The sequence below is a fragment of the Acipenser ruthenus genome, chromosome 6 (assembly GCF_902713425.1).
Source record: "Acipenser ruthenus chromosome 6, fAciRut3.2 maternal haplotype, whole genome shotgun sequence".
Lineage (NCBI taxonomy): Eukaryota > Metazoa > Chordata > Actinopteri > Acipenseriformes > Acipenseridae > Acipenser > Acipenser ruthenus.
The window spans coordinates 8,979,682-9,002,523 of record NC_081194.1 but is presented as its reverse complement, the minus strand read 5'-3'; the positions used below and the strand labels follow the sequence as shown (position 1 = coordinate 9,002,523).

Below are 22,842 nucleotides of genomic sequence, written 5' to 3'. Positions count from 1 at the left end.
CAGTCCAAAGCACCTTTCACCATTGTTCCATTGTCCAATTTCTGTGTTCTTCTGCATATTTTAGCCTTTTAGTCTTGTTCCCTTTTCTTAACAGAGGTATTCTTACTGCAATACATATGTTAAGTCCTGATTTCAAGAGTGACCTTCGTGCTGTTGTTTTAATGGTCAGCGACGGCTGTGCCTTCTGCCAGTTCTGTTGTCAATTCAACGCTCGTCTTCTTTCTATTCCTTAAGGATATTATTATTTTGAGTTATTTCACCACTATTCCTTCAAATTAAATAATGGCTTGAAATTCTTGACATAGTTAAGAAAACATTTGTGATTTGTTATAAGTTACTACTGTTTGAGTGTCCCTTATTAAAAGACGCACAGTTGGAGCTGTTTGCCCAAACTGCACAGGATGACATCTCTTTGAGACCCTACACATAACCTATTAACTTATTCTGATAGGTACTAAAGGCAATCCCAGAGATGAAGAACCCCTTTTGACTTCCCCACATTCAGCCTTCGGAAGATGTTTATGAGTGGTCTCCTTATTGGACAGTGGTCAGTGGCACAGTGAGGGGATTTAATTGCATGTTTTCAAGCACCACAAAGCTTTGAGTTGCTGTTTTCTGATGGCTTATAATGTCCTGTGCTAAAGGTCAGTGTCATGGTGTGGCCTCTCTCCCTGGTAGATGTGATAAGGCAACAGGAAACAAGAGTTTAAACTTTCTATATTGTGGAACTTTAAGAAGGTCTGCATCCTGGTTAAAGTAAAAGTAAACCCAGGCAAAATACAAAGCGATCTTCAACACAATGAAAATGAGAGGAGTGGTGGTGTTTCTAATGCTATGGTAAGGAAAAGGATTTCAAGTTTTATTTCTCACTTTTTTTTTACCTTCTTACTGTACCATTCCATACCAGCGTCACATTTATAGCATAATTTGCCAATCTCAAAGTATGAGCCACTGTATATAGTAACACGTAAATAGGCAGTGCCACAACCATGAATAGCCTTGTTAGTGAGAAGCGAAGCCAGTGTTTTCAATATTTGTTGATTTAACAGTACTTTCCAAACATTAAACATTTAGATAAAAAATATACCTGTCAGGTATAGACATCATCTTTAGTGTTTATATAGTAAGATGTGTACAGTGTAAGATCATTTATTTAATAGTAAAAAGCAAAAAGTAAAACATTTTGGGGTCTATTTAATTGATTAAAACAATGGTGGATCTAAATAACCCCACTGTTTAAATCATCAAAAGGCAACCTTTTGAAAACCAGGATCTATTACAGTGTGTGTAGGGCTCTTTAGTGCATTTGTCTTTGAAAGAAAAAATGGTCCATGACTTGAAATGATGATCAGTAATAAAAATAAATAAATGAAACATCACTTCATCATAATACTGTCTGCAAAACAAAACAAAAACGAAAACAGTGTTGCTGATTATCCAAGTTATAATATGATTTTATACCATTATATTTATAATAATCAATGAAAACATCTAAACTCATTCTAAACTGCAGGGTGTTCTTAAAAAGATAACCCAACTCAAAACAGCGACCGCTCTCACAATCCAGAAAGATAACCCAACTCAAAACAGGCAGAATTATATTATGACATCATCATGAGAGCTCATTGTGGTTCTGATGATTAGACCATGATTGTCTTTTCAAGATCCATTCTATTTGCTTGCATTGAACAAAATGATCAATTCTCCAAAAACAGTCCATTGTAATTCACTAATTAGGATGGAGCAGCCAAACGAAAAGTCTACCCATAAAAGTTTAGCAGGATTAAAGTTCTGTCATTTGGTCTCTGAGCAGAGCATGACTATATCATCCTACATTAGACCCCCATCTAAAAGCTAACAGCACTTTAGGATCTTGAAACTGTCATTTAAGCAGCCGAAGCAATCCAGCCCAAAATGCAACCTAAAAACTCATTTTAAAAACATCCTCATATGAAAATATGTTCTCTTTATAATAGCATTAATCCATTAACCTCCTCTGCAGCAGTCATTACCCGTAGTGTATTATCTATGTAAATACACATATTTTATTGATTTTAAATAACACCTCTTATTCAAGTAGTCAAACATTTTGGCTAATGCCTTGAGTTTGATTTCTAAAATTATTAGTGCAGAAAATAAAACCTAGGGTAACCCCAGTATGTGATCATTGGCTGGGTTTTAGCTCAAGACCTTTTCATGGATAATGGCAACTCAGGACTGAATTGGTTTGTCCCAATAGCTCTGCTGGCCTATGTTACCTGCTGGAAAACAAAAAAACAAATCAAGAACACCTAAAATATGTAGAGCACACTTGTATCAATAGGTTGACCTTCTCATTACTGATTCCTCAAATATATATCTACAAAAATGTAAACCTTCATGTCGAATCAATGCCATCCAGCCTGCCCCTGGTTCGGGTTACCTGATGACTCTATGTGCACTAGGACAGTTTGGGACAGTTCAGACTTTTCAACTCACACCCCAGTGCATTCTGTTAAGTGTAGTCCTGTTGTGAAAAGGTACCAGAATGCATTGGGGTCCCAAGTTTGGACTGTCCCAATCTCCAAATTGTCTTGGTGTACATGCAGTTATGTGGTCACCCTACCCCTGGTGGACCTTTAAAACATACTGAAGGTGTGTATCCGAATCTTGTAAAAAAAATCTGATAAAAAAGCACCGAAATCTGATTTGTTGTACTGTTCAGCTATTGCATTTTATATTTTAAGTTGCCTGCTGTGCACACTTCTGTATCAATGGGCTGTCTCTCTCATGACAGATACTTCTCCTTGTAGTATCATTCGGACACTGCGCTTTATATTGAAAAGGAGTGGACCCAGGTTCAGTTTTATTTACCTCTGAATAACTCTGGGCATCCTACTGCTTCCATACTGAATGGTACTAGCAGTCAGAGTCTGAAGCAATGTCCTGCTGCTCTTGGGCTCCAGACAAGAAGGGACTCCTGAGCCAAGATCTGATGCATCACTGATAATCCACAGGATTGTTGGCTGTGCAATTTAAGAGGTCTTCATAGCCCCGAAGGAACCATGAATCCAAAATCCTAACTGTCAGGAATAGTTCTAGGAATCCAGATACAGACATTACTGTGTGTTTACCGTCACTGCACTGTAGCTTTCAGAGAAAGCAAGAATTATTCACCTCTTAAATCCCAAACATGCTGTCATCATTTTCTGCCCAGAAGATACAATGAAATGTGATATAATCTGCAAATCCTCTGGTATCAGCAGATTAATGGTAGTATGCATTAGTTGCAGTGGTTTTTACTACTAGTGCGCAATATTAGTCTTGTCACCCCCCTATTGATTTTGTCCTTTCAGTCACATTTACTATTTGGTTTATTGTCATCCTTGTCATAACCCCCTCCACAAATATGACCAAGATCCAATTTTCTGTGCAAATTGTTAAACACCAATCACCATGTCTGAACACAGAATGTTAAAGTGGGTAGACCAGGCACAGTTCCATACCTGCAGAACAGACACATGCTGTAATATGTACAAGTATACAAATGGTGTGTAAATAGAAAAACTACAACTTGGTAGGCTACCTATGCTTACAGAAGACTGAATGGGCACCTCCATATATCCCTCAGATTCTAAAACACTCAATAACTTGCTAAAGAACCAATGTAAGCCCGCCTCAGTCAGGTAAATGATAGAGCATGCACTTTAATTGAATTGAACAAGTATTGCACTAACTCGAACTACTTGGGCCAAGGTCGTTTTCTTTTCCCACAGCGCCATCTGGTGGATACGAGCTGTACCTGTTGTTCCTGGTCCTGAATCACAAGTTGTATGTGTTTTTAGTCAGTTGAGGAGGAGTCCACGTGTGTACTGGTTAATAGCGGAGTATTTACTCTGGCGTGCCGTTGTTTGTTACATATGAACGTTTAAAAATAAAGTGTAAGTATTAATGATTTCTCTACACAGATATGTTATACTTTCCTTTTTTTAAATGCACGTAAAAAAAATCAGTCTTTTTACCAAAAGAAGTTCAGCGAAAGGCCAAACCAGAGCCGGGGACTTGATTCAAAATTTAGACCGAGGAGATAGGTCGATGGTGGAAAGTCATAGCAGAGTTAGCTGTGGCTTTAATAAAACTATACATCATGTTTTTTTTATTTATTTGTTGGGGTGGGGGTATGAAAATATTTAGAGTTGTGTTTGCAAAATACTGTAAATAGATTATTTTCTTTGTGGAACAAACGAAGGCTGACTATTCCTATTTTCGACTGTAGATTTACACACTGTAGGCCTACTACGGGGTCATATCCATTAACACAACTGCTGTGTAAATGAGTAATATACAATAATGTATTAAGCCGTGGTGTATGTTATGCTCTCTGTATTGTATAAACACATCCCTACCTTAGTGTTATTATTAACAGTTACTACTAAGAAAGTGCAGTATGTTAGCAGGCCTGTTTCTCTATATGATTTTACATCATCTTTTCTGCAGCTACTCCATGAACGTGTATTTTAGAATTAGATCTCAAAATACTGGAGGCAGCGTGGTGTGCTCTTATGTTTAGATTACTTTTATTTATTTATTTATTTATTTATTTATTTATTGTTGCTGTTGTACAATATGTTGTGCAGAAGTCTTTATGCAGTATTTATGTGTCTGTGTTACTGGCATCTTTTGAGTGGCTTGATTTTGGTGACACTCCCAAATACAAACGTGGGGGCTTCAGGTTATACACAGCTTTGGGGGTTCAGGTAATACAAAAATGACCAGTGGTAAATGTTTATTTAACTTGTATTCCTCAAGCCTCAGAATCATGTGCTCACCAGTTCCTGTACCCTCTTTTTTTGTTCTAGTTTGCAATGGCATCGAAAGCAAAGAAAATACACATGAACCACACAGCAGGGAAAAGCAAGCAAGTCACTCTGGGTAAATTAAATACAAACCTGAAGAAAGGGCCAAGTCTTACCCAAGAGTCCGACGCTGAGAGCGATGGCAGTTTGACAGGGGACTCTGAGGAAGAAATGGAACAAAACTTTCAACTGATCAGTAAAAAAGAACATATAAAAGCCCCAGAATGGGAGAGTGACAGCAATGGTGAGACAGACTCGGAGGAGGATGAAGAAGACAAACAGAATTTAAAGAGCGAGGACTCTGACGAAGAAGATAGTTCTGATGAGCAAGTTGGCAGTGGAGGAAACGACAGAGTTGATGAGGAGGACAATACAAATAATGTCAAAAACAAGGCTGAAAGTGATGGTGTCAGTGAGGTTGATGATGACAGCGACTCAGAAAGTGATGTCTCGGATGATACTCCTGGCTTTTCAGATTCAAAGAGGATTGACGGCAGCAATCAGACGCATGAAGACATTAAAAAAGGTGCATTGATAGTACTTAATACTTTCTTGTTAGTTTTTTTTTTTTTTTTCTGGGTAATTCTGTGACCCATTCATTGACTAGCGCTGTACAAACCGATTATTCGATTAGTCTATACAGTTCAAGCTTTATGCAGGTTTATATTGGGCTGATTTATCATTCCAAGTGAAACAACTGAAGAAACAGCAGCATTGATTGATTGGTGCAGATTGCTGTTTTCTAGAGTCCCAAGAAAAACAGCAATCCTCACAAGTCCATGCAGCTGTTTATTTATTTGTTTCACTTGGAATCGTGTCAGTCAAGTAAAAACGATCAATAGCAGTCTTAAGCTCCTTTCACGCTGGCATGCTCTACCTGGGTCAGAACCTACCCGGGTCAGGACCCACTGTCATGCGGGTCGGCTACGCGATTTCACACTGCTTTTGATAAAGCAGGATTGAACTGGGTGACAGATGCAAGTAAACAAATGCACGTATCGGTGCCCCGGAAGCAGCTTGTTACAGACGCTTCCATCCGAGCTTCTCTGGATTGAACCGTCGGCCCAAATATTGATTAGAGCAAATGTTTCTTCATCCCTGCTGCAGTCTTGCTCATGGTGTGTCTAAAGCAACAAAAATGTAGCTAAACAGAAATGTTCCTTGCGGCAGTGAAACCTTCACACAGGCGTGGCTGTTTGTTATTTTGTCGGCTGTCATGCATTTTGTATCGCTCAACCCGGGTCAAAGCGTGTCAACCCACACCCTGAGTTGGGTCACTGGGACCAGGTTAACCAGGGTACGACCCAGGTACGTGGTTTCACACTACGCGGGATTGTGACCCAGGTTGCCAGAACCCGGGTCCGGACGCGGGTGGAAGTGCCAGTGTGAAAGGGGCTTTATTTGGGACTTAAGGACAGGCACTGGAGGAGCTCAGGGCACAAATTTGATTATTTTTCTGCTCGTCTTTATTTTTCCATCTGTATTTGATGAAAATATATCTGCTGATGAGACCTGGTAACAGTAAGATTGACTTCTGGTGGAATTGCTAGCAGTTAATCCACATAGAAAGCAACATCACTTCAAGGCTACTCCTAGTTACAGCATGCATTTGCCCTTACCTGTTTTGTTATATTACAAATCTAACCGTCTGTCACCATCTAAAGTCCAAGCCTTTGCTACCACGTGTGTTTGCAATTATATAACATCCATGGCCACAGTAACTCCTACCTTAGACAGAAAAAGAAATGGACAAAAAAAGGGGAAATCAGTGTACTAATTGAGATTATGAAAATTAGCTTTTCCAGTGGGATAAAGTAAAACCTTTTGTACCCATAAGTGGATGTCAGCACAATTCGTGAAGGAAATATTTCATTCTGATAAATAACTTGAGCCAAGCGTGTGGAAAAAATGAAAACAAGGTAGAATCAATGTACAGTATTGCTTACTGTAACACTCTGACATCAGTAATGCATTGTTTTCTTCCTATTTAGAGCTTTCAACTATGTCATTTGAAGAGCTAATGAAGCTTCAAAATAAAGTAGGAACTAAGGTCTACAATGAAGTAGTTTATGGAGCAAAAAACAAACCTGTTGCTGAGAAGAAGAAAATCAAACGACAGAACAAAAACAGGTAAGCAAAAGCTTGTTCTTTGAGAACTGCTGTAGACATGAAATAATATACAGTAGCACTGTATTTCCATTCATTTGAAGATAAGACAGACAATACACTAGTCTCCAGCTAAGAGAATACCCCTCGGGAAGCAAGCAAAGTGGTCTCTTAGTCGAAGTGTTCTTAAGACGGAGTTGACCACCAGACACAATATGGATCAATAAATAAATATTTATTACTTGCCATGATGCACGTCCATCAGCATATGAAATGAATAGAATAAGTAAGAAAAAAGCAATATGCTAATGTTAATAAACTATAATAATAAAGTAACAGACAATCTAACATTAATAAACTAACTGTCAAACTAAATTAGCACAGCACCCCTATACATGTTAAATAATGCAGCAGCAGCTCTAGATTAATTATGAACACCTGTACAGGAACAATATTTAAGACATAAAATTATTTAACAGAATGGTGAAGCAACTCAGCAGAACAGAAACACCAAATTGCACCGTGACTTGTGTCTGATTCAGGTTCTTTTCAGTTTCCAACTTTTTGTAGCAAGAGAAACAGCGGCACTTTTTGCCGTGGGTTTACATGCCATTTTCTAGCTGATGTGCACTTGTGGAAAGATTTAATAAACCAATGTGTGTGCCTCACAACACTCGCGATGACAAGTCACATTTGAAAAGATTGAATAAACCGTTTGAATTTAAGTTTGATGATGATGAGTTATCATGTTACAAAACAGTACTGTATCAGTTGTGAACAGATCGCTAGCAGCTACAAAAAAGGTGTTCTTTTAAACAAAGTTCCTGTTCTTTTAGGCAGAGCATTTACGGGAAAAATCAATTTCACCGCAAGGATTTTCTCTTAGGAGAAGTGTTCTCTTAGGAGGTGTTACTATACACTGAGACCTACTGTATTTGTATTTGTTTGTTTTGACTCCATAGTGCCACCAGGTGGGATAAGAAAGTTCTTAAATGTGGACAGAGGAACACTAGACCCTTTAGAATAGATTCTCATTCACAGCAATCTTATTTGATCCAGCCAGAGTAGGTTCCAATGAGATCCACTTTATCTGGAAGGGGGAAGACAAGTTGTTAGTATTTTTAATGACAGATACCTTGAGGATTCCACAGATTCAAAATCATTTGTTTGGTCTGTTACTCAAATTGATGCAGTGTTGCAATCATTTTATTTACAGACCGATGGAGGTGTCTGCTAAGAAACCTGTTCCCTTTCTGAGAAGTGTGGTGCCTGTCAAGAAAAGAGTAGGTGAATTAAACTTCACTTGAAAGCTGATTTTAAAAAAAAAAAAAAAAAAAAAAAAAAAAAAGACGTTCTTTTGGTTCTTGTGTAGCCATTGTCACGTTGTACTTCATGTTATATTAAACTTAATCACTGAACTGCATTACATCACTTTTGTAGCCAAACCCTTGTTCTCAAAGATACGTTAATAAACATTTTAAGGCTGATTAACAAGTTTTGCAGGCGTAAGTACTCGTTAATGCCTGCAAAAATAGACTACCAGTGTCGCTGCCTAAAGAATACATTTTCTTTATAATTGCGTAATTTTTGTTATGTTTTATTATTACAATCCAACTTTGCTTGCCTTTTCCTAGAATGACACCTTATTGCCAATAAGAACTAGAGTGTCCTCAGACAGTGTGGCTATTCCTATTTTACTATATTAATAAGACTTGGATCCAGCTGCGGTGCAAAGAGAATTGATTTTGGATGTTGTCTCAACCTGTCTCATAGTGTACAGCTATGGCCAAAAGTTTAGCATCACCTAGAATTTTAGGATTGAGACATAATTAAAAAAAACAACTATATACATAATTTAGGTATTTTATTTAAAATCATGTAATCTGAGACACAAAATTATATCGCAAAAGTCTACCGGAAGCCATAATAATAGTACAGTATTTCATGTTAGATTTTGAACTGTCACATGTTAAAATTTGTCAGTTTTTCGTTAAGTAGATTGGAAAACTGCAAAGCGGTATGTAATTCAATATGTTAGCGTAACATTATTCAGCAGGTTTCAATCAACTGTATGAAGCAAAATGTGTTAATTCTATAGGATGATGCAACACTTTTGGTCATAGCTGTATATTGATTGAAACAGAGGACACTTTTGATATGAATAGATTAAAAAAAAATTTTTTTTCCATAGACATCAAGAGATCCTCGATTTGATGACCTCTCAGGGGAATATAAGCCAGATATATTTTATAAGACGTACGGCTTCCTAGATGACATCAAGAGAAGGGAAAAAGAGGTAAGAAGCCTTTTGAACTCAATTCACCTTCTTGGTAGTAAAGTAACCAAACTGAGAACTTTGCAACTCAGCGTTTTTGTATGTTATTATTTTGTATTTATTGATGTACTTGTTTATAGGTTAAAGGAATATTCTGGCATTGGAAATACCTGCACAAATGAGACTAACCCTTTTCCCCCGGGTATCGCTGCAAGATTAGTTGATTTTATATGTCACTACTCAGTTCTTAACTGACCTGTGATTTCTGATTCTCCTTTGGTAGTTCTACTGTAAAAAAGAAAAGTTTTACTAAAGATATAAACCAACTACAGCTGTGTCAGTTTAATCATAGACTTCCCAAGCTTCTAATTGTGAAGTGTACTGTATACAAAGCAGGCTTACTTTTTTTTGTTCATCACTAAAAATATCTTTTTTTAAGATTGTCAGTTGACAAGGTGCTACCCTAATCAAAAAGGGAAGTAAATAGTCTGCTGTAAAGTGATTTTTATTTTGTTTGCTGTATCCAGCAGCATTTGTATTGCACATCAATCGTCGAATAGTAAACTTGATAGCTTCAAGATCAGTGGGTTGCTTATTGAAATTCTACATTTTGTTTTAACAGCAGCAGCCCCAAAAATGAACTTCCAACGAATCAGATCTATTTTGGTGTTTTCTAACAATCTGTCTTCATTTACTGCACTATTGGTCTGATGGAGTACCATTTATTTTGTAAGGAGCAGTTATTGACAAACCAATGTTCTTTTAATGGGCCACAATGTATGTAATAAATAGATATCCTTACAGTGTATGAAATAAATACAGATCTAGATTTGTAATTTCTGTCAGTAAAACTGGTCAACCCCTGTAGCCTCCAATGAAGATGAATTGCTGAGACATTTGAATTGAAGCATCTTCTTTCTTTACTAAAGGTGGTCCAGAAGAAGCTGAAGCACGCCAAAGTACCCGAGCAGAAAGAACAGTTGCAGCACCTCTTACAGAGAATGGTGGGTTCACATCCTCTATTATTACCATATTTAATGCCATTTTTTCCTTTACTATTTAGCCATTTACACCAAGATTTCCAGGGTAGTTAACTCTATTTTTTTATTTTTATTTATTTATTTTCTAAATTTGGAATCGCCAATTATTTTTTTCTTGTTGTCTCCCCAATTTGGAAAGCCTAGTTCTTATTATTTTTTTTTTATTTCAACCCGGCTTACCGCTACCACCCCCGTGCTGTCTCTGGAGAGACGAAGACGGACACACGCGTCCTCCGAAACGTGTGCCGTCAGCCGTCCGCTTCTTTTCACTGCAGGCCTGCCATGCAGCCACCTCAGAGCTACAGCGTCGGAGGACAACGCAGCTCTGGGCAACTTACAGGCAGGCCCGCAGCCGCCCGGCCAGTCTACAGGGGTCGCTGGTGCGTGGTGAGCTGAGGACACTGGCCGACCTAAGCCGTCCCCACACGGTCGGCAGTGGAATATCCTGGACTCGAACCGGCGACCTCCAGGCTATAGAGCGCATCCCGCACTTTACTGGATGCGCCACTCGGGAGCCCCCCCCTGTTTTTTTTATTTTACTTGTCAGACGTTTATAATCTGTTTATAGTGTTAATAATAATAATACTACAACTGTTAACAATGGGCTATGTTAAAGTAAAAATACTCTACTGTAATACAACATACAAAGTAATCTCATCAATGAAATTTGTTTATTTTGTTTTTTTTAATAAAGATTACAAATTGTTAAGAAAAATCGACTCCCATACAAAATAATGTTGGGCAATATTATTTTTTATTGTACAGGGTGCCTTTTGTAAATGCAGACAGTATATTGTGTTACAATTCACTGTGTTACTAATACAGGATCAGTGAGTTCAGTTAAAATGTGTCTGATGTCAGAGGTATAAAGCAGGCCTGTTCGGAGGGTGGCAGTTAGGGGTTTAGGTGAAGAGAAATGTTTAAGGAAATTAAAAAGTTGGTGCAATAAACAGCTACTGATGCTGTGTTAATTGAATCGGAATTAATATTCCTTATTTGCTAAGGGGCAAATTACAGAGTCAACTTACCGTTTTCCATAATGTTTTGTTCAAGTCGTAAACTATTGAATTGGGGACACAAGGGCCTGAATTAAATCAAAATGATGGCAGCGCCTTATTCATTATAAAGTGTAGCTATTGCACCGCTATAAACTTTGATTTAAATCAGGCCAAGGAGTAGAGGATGTTTGGCACAAATAATAGAAGGAAAATGTGTAGAAAGCAAGGGAAGAGGGGTGTAACATTTTTCAATAATATTAAGCAAAATGGAAAAGGCTGTTCAACAACTGCTTGCATTTTGTGTCGCCCCCCACAGGTTAACCAAGAGAGAGCACAAAAGAGCATGCAGAAGCAAAGAGAAAAAGAATTGGAGTTCAAGAGACAGCAGCGGGAGCTTGTGAATCAGGGCCAGAAGCCGTTCTTCTTAAAGAAGTGTAAGTATCCCACTTGGGGAACACCAGCACCTGTTGAAATATAGTGGATCTGTTAGGAGAAGAAATGATTCTTTCAGTCAAGATTCATAAGTATTGTCCAGTAAATACGCTGCCTTGAACCATTGGCAATATCAATAATACACATAACCATTTTGCTTTATGTTTACAAACCAGTCCATCAGAGACATTATTACCCTTACAGTATGCCTCAGTTGTTGTGGTTGGCTGTTTTAGGTAGTGTCAAATAAAAAACTATATTAACCAAAGAAATAGTGGGTTTATAAATGCCTTACGTTAGATACTCAACCCCATATATATTAGAAATGGGCACATTATTAAAACACAAAACTAACTACACCATTTCTGTCATCTGGGGACGGCTGTACTAACGAGATTAGAAAAATAAAATAAAATGGATCAGATCCAGTACCACTGGAGCGGGATCATGAGGTCTGGATCAGGTGCCACTGATCCGTAATCTTGCTCCCATTCTGTGAACTTGAATTGTTCTGTTTTGCAGCTGACAAGCGTAAGCTGGAACTGGCAGAAAAATACAGTGAGCTGAAAAAGAGCGACAAGCTGGAGAACTTCCTGAGCAAAAAGAGGAAGAGGAACGCCACAAAGGATCGCAGGAAAATGCCATTTCAGAAGTCGGCATATTGAAAGACCCCCCCCCCCCCAAAAAAAAACAAGAAGTTCCCGCTGATTACTTCAGGGGATTGTGTTAAACTATAATTTGCCCTGATTGCAGCACTCTTCGTTGTGGTGCAGCCTGTAATGTATTGGTGTTGCGCTGGGAGACCTTTTTTGTCTGGCATAAATTAAGGCACAAATACTGCTGTTTACAGTAATTCTAATACTATACCTCGCAAAAGGGCAGCATAATAAATGTAGTTGCCATGAAATTACTGTTTTAGATGCTGTATATACATACTGTAAGACAATAAAATTTAACACTGAATTTGGAAGGGTGTTGGTAGTGTCAGCATATTATTATGTGGCTGTCAGGTTAAATTTACTGTCTGTAGAATTTCTTTCCCGAAAGGATCGACATATGTATGTGCCTCCTGTAAATTAATCTGGGCCAGTATTTTCATAAACATGTTTTTTTGTTTTGCTTTCTATGTATATTTACTATTTTAATTAATGCATTACTAGTGAGCTTGCTGACTCAAGTCAAGCCTGATCTATTCTACCAGGATCAAAGGGAATGTAATCAGGATTGTTTTGTATCGAGATTATACTGTGTAATTTAGTAGACACCTGTTTCGTCCTGTTGAATCTTATTATATTTCTGGTATATTAATTAAACCTAATTAGTGATTCTGTTTTATATTTCATCTGACTGATGTTGCAAAATAGCATCAGAGACACAGCAGCACATTTAATTATATTTTGTGTGATTCTTCCAAATGCACACATGCCCTCAACACTACATCCCGTTTCCAAAAACCTAGTCAGAATATAAGAAGGTTGATCAACTAGAACTAATACAAATTTTAGAAATGGTTTGTGGTCAAGATTTTTAAATACCAGATACTGTAACAATCCTATGCTTTTAACAGAGTTCTGTAATCAAATGGAACATGATTTTGTTTCGGGAGGCCAGTATGTAACCCGTGTTGTTTGCTTTGTAAAGCTGTCCTTGGCTCCTCTGACAAATGTTTAGCTAGAAGTTTGTATTTATGTATTGCTAATCAGTCACCCCAAAAACCTTTCACTAAAAATCCGATTCACCCAGGTTGAAAACATTTTTTTTTTTTTTCCCTCCTCTTGAACATTATTAACCCATTAAGTACCAAATACATTTTTTCCTTGGGGGGGGGGGGGGGAATCAGAACAGAAGCTGTATTTATGTAATTTGATAAATTTGGATTTAACTTTTGGGATTAACAACATTTGAATGAGTTATAACAACAATATAGGTAAAGAGAACATTTAAATAACAGGTATTGATCCAGCTAAAAATGCTCCAAAAAATTACAAAGTAGTCTGTCCTCAAATGAGGACAAAAGCACTTAATTGGTTAATGGCAGGAGATTACATTACAGGTTTAGTATGCAGTGCTGTTGTCCCTAAGTGCTGGATACAGTCTAGGATTTAGCCTAGTGCTCAATTAAGTGAGTGTGGCTTTGTAGTGGTTTCCTAATATTGTAACTATTTTCGTTGATGTAATGATAATTCCAGTGTTTCTGTTGAAGATAGCAATCAATAGTTAATAGTTTGGCTTATGCATCTCTTAGTTCTGCAAAGCAGGCTGTATGTCTTATTCCTTTTTTACCGCAGTACTCAAAATCGTCTTTATGGTGCAGGTATTTCCATAGTAGCAAAAAGGTTTGAAGCTGAATTGCCATGTCCTGAAAAGGTTTGACCACCAGAGGTAGCTTCAGCTGCCGAATGCTGAGATTAAAGATATGGCAAAGGAAAGAAAAATCAATGTCAAGTTAATTTTGAACACTAACCTAAACATCTGCAAAGTAGGTATTGAGCAATTAGGGATGTATTAATTATTTATAATACATAATACGATTTTCTAGAAGTGCATTCCAGTTATAAGTGACTGGGAACAGAAGTTGGTTTGGCTTCTGTTTTCTGTCCAAAATAGATAACTCTTCTTTTCAGTTGTATTTTAAAAAGTAATAATGAAATAAGGAAAATGTCTCTCATGGCTTTGAAGCAGTGATTCCCAAACTGGGCGAGTTCAACCGGGCCGCAGCACATACTGTAAAAATATTCAAATAGAAATATATGAACTAGAAATATTCTCCCCCCAAGGCAGGGGGATTCATTTATAGTATGTACTTTTTTCAATGAAAATGGGTTGATTGTAAGGATAACATACTTTTACTTTTGTAGAAAATCCCTCGCTATAGTTAGCCCAGCTGCATGTTTCACAGCTGTTGAGCATAGCAAGCAAAAGATCACAGTCCAGCAAACTCTAATTTGTAATGTGCTACTGCCAATGACCATAGGGACCAGGGTGGTAAAAATACATAAGGGTACATGAGTAACTCACAATTGTATGCAGGACCCAAGCCAAGCAATGCCTGGTAAGCCTTGGAAAATATAAAAATGTACTCTTTGTTTATTCAGTAGCGGTAATGACTGGGGTACTGTTGTGATGTCAGCATATTTTGTACCAGCTGCAGCTTCCTATGAAAACTGTCAGGCAAACAGGGTAGTGAGTCTAGCAGGAGGTTTGATCTTTAATTAGCACCCAGGGTTCGTTCATCCTTGCAATGTTTTGTAAATCGTCCGCAACTTCAATTTGCTTTGGCACACTTCTGATGTAAAACTATAAGAAAAGTTGAACAGACAAACGGTTAGGCCTGTGCCGCCTTCAGTCTTCAGTAAACTGAAGCATGTTTTGTAAATGATAAAATAAGTATTTTCTTTAGACTACCAGGTGGGAGTGAAAGGATGCCTGATTACAGCATAAAGAAAAGCTGAAATATAAGTATTTCAACAGGCGGAGTTCTAAGTAGCTGAATTGTTACTTATTCTTACAAGATAATCAAGAAGATGGCATAGTTCTAATACCGAAGGTGCCAAAAAACGGATTTAATTTTAGCTTTCAACTGAACAATGGTATAATTTGAATATATATATATATATATATATATATATATATATATATATATATATATATATATATATAAAAATCTCATTTCGGCAAAAGCCTAGGTGTGTGCTATTAATATAATGCAGCTACATTGGTTCATGCTTCTCATTACAGAATAGTCTTTAATCAGACTTGTACAGTATTTACATCAGCACAAACATTATCAGTGCATATTAACTCATTCAACACCTTTATGAAGCTTAGAAATAATGACTCCAAAAAAGCAGACTATGAAACCTACAGTCATCTCCCACCTTTATCCAAAGACACTGACCTGTGAAACAGAAAAAGAATGTCCCACGCTAAGTGCTTGGATCCAGCGTGATAAACAGATTTAAACTTACTCAGAACCGCAGCAATTCAATCAAGTAATTAATAGCAGGCCCTCATGGATGACTGGCACAGATCAAACGATCAATAAATGGTGCTCCCACAAGGCTATCCCTGGTCAGTTCCATACCAGTATCATAATTCGTAGTGCTAGTAATGTGTCCAGTGAAGTATTGTATAATTGCAAAAAAGTGTCCTTATAGTCATGTGAACTGACAAGTGTTTTTAAGTTTTCATCGCAAATCCACCATTCGTTGTGACAGCTGAAAAAAGAAGCCTTTAAGGTTGACCGACCACACAAACGAAAAGAGCTTCTATATCAATATATACCTCCATAGGAACATAATTTATAGCAGACCCTGATTTTGATGTGATACAGCCATCTTAAAATGATTTATATCAGATGGAAATTACATCACTTAAAGGTTAGCTATACTGCATTATTATAGTTGTTATTTCGCCAAATAAATAGGTAGCACAGGCTGCTGCTGTAAGATAGATGCTGATTTTCACCCCACTCAAGGTTAGCAAGGCCACAAAGCCTGCAGCCACTGTGACCTATTGTGACATGGATATCAGCTTGCACTGTATTGCACCCTATAAGATCATTCTAGATAAGCTATACTGTATACACCACATTACTTACCGGAGGTTCTTAAAGTTGCAGTGTCCCACAAGCATGTTTACTTTTAGACTAGAATAACATTTTCTTGGCCTCAGTTTACTATATTTTTCCATAGTTAGCTGTCTGTCCACCTTTGTTGAAAGTTGTTTGTTTACATTCACCAAAGGTAGTTTGCTATCGGAACACGTATCCTAAAATCCGCTTGATCACTCTCAGAAGCCAAGTAAGCAACTTTCAGGAGAAGGTGGTTATATATTAAATATTCAAACTCTCTAAAAACTTAAGATTTTTTTCTTTTTTCAAATGGCATTCTTGTTATACAGATAGCATTTTACAGCTGATATTTTTTTCATTGGTCTCAAGGCCATCTTATAAATGAGTTTGGTGGTTTCAACAACGTCCTTAGCTGTCTCAAAAAGGGGACAATAATTAGATGTGCATGGAAACTGATGTCTCAGAAAGTGTCCGAAAATTAGATGTGCATAGAAACTAAACTCCCTCAAGAGGGCAGGCTTGAGGCATCCTAGCTGCCTGTGCTGTCCCTGCGTTTAGGATAAATATGCTCAAGTCTGCAGTGCTGACAATCCAGCACTTTCTACACACTTTTGGGAATACAAACATTTCAGACTAATTCCAACAAGCGTCTCAGTGACATTTATCCCTCCCATATCTTTACATTTTAAATTAGACCTGTCAGTAACAGAAAACAATTATCACTTTGACCTCAATCCAATTAAAATCATAAAGCCAACTCCACTATCTCCACTTTGCTAATTTGTCCCAATAAGCTATTTTATAAGTGAGAAACTCATTTCTGCTCATGACAGTGGCTGAGCCATTTTCTATAACCATGAATGTCAAGTGACACATGACACACTTTGATAGGGTGCTGTTGATATTGGTGCTGTAACACTGCTGCCAGTCTGGGAGTGAAGCTATAATTTATCTGTATCATAATTAGTTGATATTGGACTCCTATTGTGTGTACATATTCTTTAACATTATAGTGTGTTTTGAAACAGGAGACAACAGTAAACTTCCAAAACAGTAGATTGGTATACCACAAGCACCAAAAAAGCATGTAGAGCATATATTATATTCAGCAAATTTAATATACCTAAGATCCCTCAAATTAAATTACTCAATTGTTTCAATGATCTTTTCTCTTTTTAAAGGTGCACTTAGGAATAATTGGCTTTGTGTTATTTCTAACTGTTTTGGCAACCCAAGTTACATTTTTCCTATTAGAAAATCAAGCTCCGAGGGAAATTGGAATGAGTTTGCATCATCACAACTAAAGGATAACTTTTTGCATTGTTTTTTCTTTAACAAAACCATCATCAATCCGTGCATGCAGAGTACAGGAGAGCGGATCTTTCTATACAGCATTCCATTGATATTAGAATTTTACAGTAAAAGCACTTGACCCATTTTTTTTTAAAACCAGGTGTCCAGTATTAGGTCTCTTGAACCAGCATGACCAGTTGAGAACCAGAACACTAGCCGCAGCTCTTGCCATTATACACTCTAGTGCTGGTCAGTACTGGAGTTTCCACAGGGTCTCTACTACACTGAATGTTTCTTATGTTAATTTCTCCCTCTTGTTTGATTTGTTGCCAGTCGAAACATTGGATTGGTTAGTTGGATTCAGCATGAACAATTCAAAACATATCGAAAAGGTAGGGAGGGTTAATGAGCTGGTAGAGTAGTCACTTACTGTATTTCCATCATGGTGTCGGGTATTGCTATCAATACTGACACTGATGCCATTCTGATGGAGATATATAGCTTCAAAAATAAGAATCATTGGTTGCTGTCATTTGTAACATGCATAACGACACCAAATCAAAATCATTATGATTCCAAAAATGATGCAGTTTTTATAAATAATAAGATTCATCCATTCACTATATCCTCATCATAATGCTTTATCAGCAGTTTCAGTGAACCTCAATGGAGCAGTGTGTTAGTGTCATGCTAAGAGTGATGTGACTGTTACACCTATCTTGTTGTATCAGATAATATGCCACATTGATCATACTGGGAGGTCGTGATGTCTGACAGACAAAAACCACTGAGCAAGCTTGTTTTCACACTGAGATGTGTTAGGGCATCAATCTCCTAGAAGGGTTAAATCTGTTCATAAAAAATAAATAAACAAAGACGATTTCAGACAGAGCTTTAAAATAACCTGACAATATTGATTTTATTATCATTACCATTTGATTTACACACAATTTTAGCAGCCATTAAAGTTTTGCATGGCACAGCAATTTTGCAGTTTGACCATGTTTTCCCTGGGCTTGTATTAAACATTTATGATGTCTGGTTTTCACAGTACTTTTACTATCTCATCATCTCATGAGATTTACAGTGCTTGCTTGATCTTTACCATGCTTTTGCTTTGCTTGCATTATGCTTTATACAAGACACTCTAAAGCGTATTCATATATATTGTATATATATATATATATATATATATATATATATATATATATATGTACTGTATATGTGTATATTGTACTGTATGACTACAGACAAGTGAGTGTTAGTGAAGGCTGTGGTCTGTATTCATAAACCAATAACTCGACAAGAAATGCACAGGACCCCAGTGCATACACCAGCATAGTATTGCTTTATGAATAAGGTCCTGCGTCTGGTGTTTATTAAGCCACTTTTCTTTTGCTGTTATATTTCTTGTTTTGTCTCTGAATAGTTTAACACTATCAATAAAATGTAATAAAAAAAGGAACGCAAACAAAAAAAAATGTATAACGCTATACCAGCTCCCCACCGTCATAGAACGATTCCTGAATAGCTCAGAAAAAACCTGCTGCATCTCTTGTGAATTAGCCTACTTGTGATCGAAATCCCAGCGTGGGATTCCACATTAAACAACATCAATTTAGTTTTTGTAGTCAACTAGAAATGACAATAAAAAAACACTTGCCTGGCTTTATGTCATTAAAGTTGTATTGGGACTGAAAACATGCTAATAGACCTTTTTAATATAGACAGATAAGTGTGCGCATTAAGAATTCCTCTGTTTTGAACTCAGCGTTATGTGTAATGACAATATTTCTTTATCCAAGATTTTTTAAGCAGTCTCAAAGAGATGCCACTTCCAATTTTCAGTTGGATACTGCTAGTGATCCAAGGCACAAGAATGGAAAGTGAATGTGCGTTTTATTGATTGGTGTATGAGTAGACTCTAATGGTGTACTGCTGCTGTAGCTCATAATAACCTGTTTTTAATGACAACTGGCTTTTCATGTGTACTTGCTGTCCAGGCCAAACTGTGAGGAGTGTTTCCTCAGGCTTCAACCTTTATTTATTGAGATCTTCCCGACTAAAGGCACTCATAGTCATTTATGTTTTAGTCATGCTGATAACTTATTTAAGTCTTTAAAAAAATAGAACCTCAATGAAATGTAGTTTTATGAAACAAAGTTTACTGTATATTTAGTGCTCTTCGTTCTCAGTTTTCAAGCCAATCATATCTTTGGACTAGGCTGAAATTGGTTTAATGACACTATACTGTTACTCTAGGAATATTTTGCAAATGAGACCAGTTTTTTTTTTTACAGTTTAGAAACAAGTTACTATATATTAACTAGTTCACACAATTACATTTTTCATGCAATTTAATAAAGGGAATTCAAGTTTCTCTTTTAGTTCTTTGTTTTGGTGAAATGCTGCACAAGCCTTGTTCTTGTTTGAAACCTCTTTTCCCCTCCTAAGCACTAGGAAACCCATGGTGATTATGACTGCTGGCATGCAGCAAATCATCTCTTTTAATTAAGAATTATGAAAGCAGACAGGGCAGCGAGCAAAGAAGTCTGACAGCTCTAAGCAGCCCACAAAAATAATACTTTTGACAAACAAGAAAATATGTCTTAATTATGAATTACGACAAAGCAAACAGCTAATAATGCCTCTATTTTGTTGCCTGTGGGCTATGCTACCTGACTACTTTTATTTCTATTCAATTCATGTAGTTTCAAAACCCACTTAACAGCATGCTCAGTTCCACCCCCCGTGAGCAGCTCAGATCGATGCAGAGCAGATTCCATCAGTGATCCGAGTGAGCGAAACAATTCTCGCTCTGAGCCGCTCAGTTACTTTACACACCCACTGAGAATTTCTCAGTCATGGTAAATATGTTCTTAGTTTATCTGAAACAACTGTATGAATGCTGACATCTGTGTCTCTGAGTCATTAAAGAAACAAGTTTTAATCTCAAGGGTTTATATTGGATTGCAGATTTCATTAAAGTCTTATATTTAGTCACTGTGACTTTAAGAGAAAGAGGTCATCTCTTCTTTCTCCATCTCTTTCCCTTAACAAAACTAATATAGATAGGATAGTCTGTTCAGAACAAGGCATTGTATCAGTTTCATTAATATAGACACCAGCAGGATGTCTCAGCCCTCCATAACTTTCATTTCAGCCTGATAGATTCTTTGATAGTATGTCCTATAAGGTTTATATTTATCTATTTTTTTCTTTCAGATAATTAGTTTTTTTAAATAGATCAAGACAGTAAAAAGATTGCGTTTGCTGAATTGAAAGTCACTGATTAAAAACTCTTGGGTCCCAGGTGGCGAATCGTTTTTCAATGTATCAGTTTTTGCAATAGAGGAGATGTGTTGTTTTGAAAAGTTCTTTAACTTTTACAAACAGCATTCCAGATGAACTTCTGACGGCTCATGACATTCTGCTGGGTTCAATTCCAAAAGTGGAATACCAGCTTAGAGAATGTGATTAACCTCGAAGCTGCAGATGTCAGGCCCCTGGGAAACAGATTTCATGAAGAAACACAATGTATGGTTTGAGTAAAACAAGAGGGCAGAAATGGAAGCTGTTTAGAACAGAAGGTAGGAAGCACTTTTTTATACAGAGAGTTATAAATGCATGGAATAGCCCATCAAGTGATGTAGTAGGATCTAAAGCACTGTGAACATTAAAAAAAAAGACTAGAGACTGTGCTTTTTTAATGAGATCCCCCCAGTAGCGGAGATTGGTGTGCTAACAAGGGACGAGCCTAGATGGGCCAAATGGCCTTTTCTCTTTCCCAAACTTTTCTTATGTGTATTGTGCAGACCTGTTACACACATGTCGCCATCGCAATAGCGCCATCTCCCGCATGTAGAAATAGCTGAATTAAACAGTGTTAAAGAGTAACTGTGAACTGGAATATAATCATTAATGGATTGGAGTTACAACATTACAGTTGGTGGTGAAGGAGTATGCACAGTGTTGTCCAGCAATACTAACTCCAGGTTTTGTGTGTTTGTCGCAGCACATTTCCAGCAGGAATAGTTGCCGTCACTGCTGGTGGACTCCCGGCTGCAGCAGGAGAAGTCATGGTAGCTCCCTCTGTCAATCTCGCACAGGACCCGCCCCCCCTCTCAGCCCACCATGCCCACAAAAAAATAAAAGCTGCATTATAAATCGAATGCTGAAGAAAGTTTTCAATTCGCTGGGTTAAAGCTGGATTCAGTGTGAAGAAACAACCTCTGGTGTACAGTATTTCAGGAAATGAAAGTTTACTGCTGTAAAATCATAGCAAACTTTATGAAACACAGTAAACCCCTGTAAAGGACTAATATCAGGATTATGGAAGCACTGCAAACTACAAAATGACATGCTGAAATTCAGGATATAAAAGGCTTGAGGACAGTATTGGAGTTATTTATAGGATCCCAACAACACAGCAGTAACTTTTCAAATACCAATACAGGAAACCATAAATCCTGGTGGGATGAAGTTCCAAATTAAATTTAAACCAGCCTGATCTGTCCAGACTTTGTAAATCAGAGATGACAAGGCTAAAGGAATTTACAGCCCTGTAGCCGACCCCAACGACTTGATTTAAAATTATTTCAAGATATTTATACTGCACAGAGCATCCCTTTGAGCATGCACTCTCACTTCCAAAGACACCCACTCAACTATCATAACATAAGCAAAACAAATCATGCTGGGGGGAGCTGACCAATTTAATTTGGGTGTGCTTTTTACTTCTTTATTTCTTAGCAGATGTCCTTATCCAGGGCAACATACAATTGTTATAAGATATCACATTATTTTTACATACAATTACCCATTTATACAGTTGGGTTTTAACTGGAGCAATCTAGGTAAAGTACCTTGCTCAAGGGTACAGCAGCAGTGTCCCCCACCTGGGATTGAATGCACGACCCTCCGGTCAAGAGTCCAGAGCCCTAACCACTACTCCACACTGCTGCCCCACACATCACAAGCATAAAGGACCTCAAGATAATTACTTGCATATGAAGGACAGTACCCCTCAAACAGTGTTGAAATGTTTTAAGGTTAGGTTTGATTAGATTTTGGTTATGTCATGCATGATATGTGTTGATCAGTGATGCGTGTGCCATAACCCTTAATCCACACTAAACACTTTTAACTTGTAATGGAAATGCTCAGAAAACAGTATAATTCAAATTAAGTAAAATGCAAAACATTATTAAAAAGTTATATTTATGTTAAAATAATAATATTGACATTAGGGTTAGGGTTAGGGTTTGGATTTAGGGTTAAGGGTTAAAGG

General features: G+C 37.4%; 1 protein-coding gene across 1 annotated transcript; it reads left to right on the top strand.

Moving 5' to 3' along the window:
• The first annotated feature begins 3,738 nt into the window (after positions 1 to 3,738).
• Positions 3,739 to 13,011, top strand: rrp36 (ribosomal RNA processing 36). The gene is made up of 8 exons (XM_034017684.3): positions 3,739 to 3,920; positions 4,839 to 5,361; positions 6,827 to 6,965; positions 8,158 to 8,224; positions 9,133 to 9,237; positions 10,146 to 10,220; positions 11,571 to 11,688; positions 12,209 to 13,011. Exons 2-8 carry the CDS (start codon positions 4,845 to 4,847, stop codon positions 12,349 to 12,351), a joined length of 1,164 nt encoding a protein of 387 aa, XP_033873575.2. The 5' UTR covers positions 3,739 to 3,920; positions 4,839 to 4,844; the 3' UTR covers positions 12,352 to 13,011.
• Positions 13,012 to 22,842: the final 9,831 nt, after the last annotated feature.

What these genes read in the sequence shown, in the direction of transcription:
- rrp36 (XM_034017684.3), top strand. Translation starts at nt 4,845, where the DNA reads ATGGCATCGAAAGCAAAGAAAATACACATGAACCACACAGCAGGGAAA. An exon ending in GCATGAAGACATTAAAAAAG is followed by an intron (nt 5,362 to 6,826) that starts GTGCATTGATAG and finishes CTTCCTATTTAG; the next exon opens with AGCTTTCAACTATGTCATTT. An exon ending in TCAAGAGAAGGGAAAAAGAG is followed by an intron (nt 9,238 to 10,145) that starts GTAAGAAGCCTT and finishes TCTTTACTAAAG; the next exon opens with GTGGTCCAGAAGAAGCTGAA.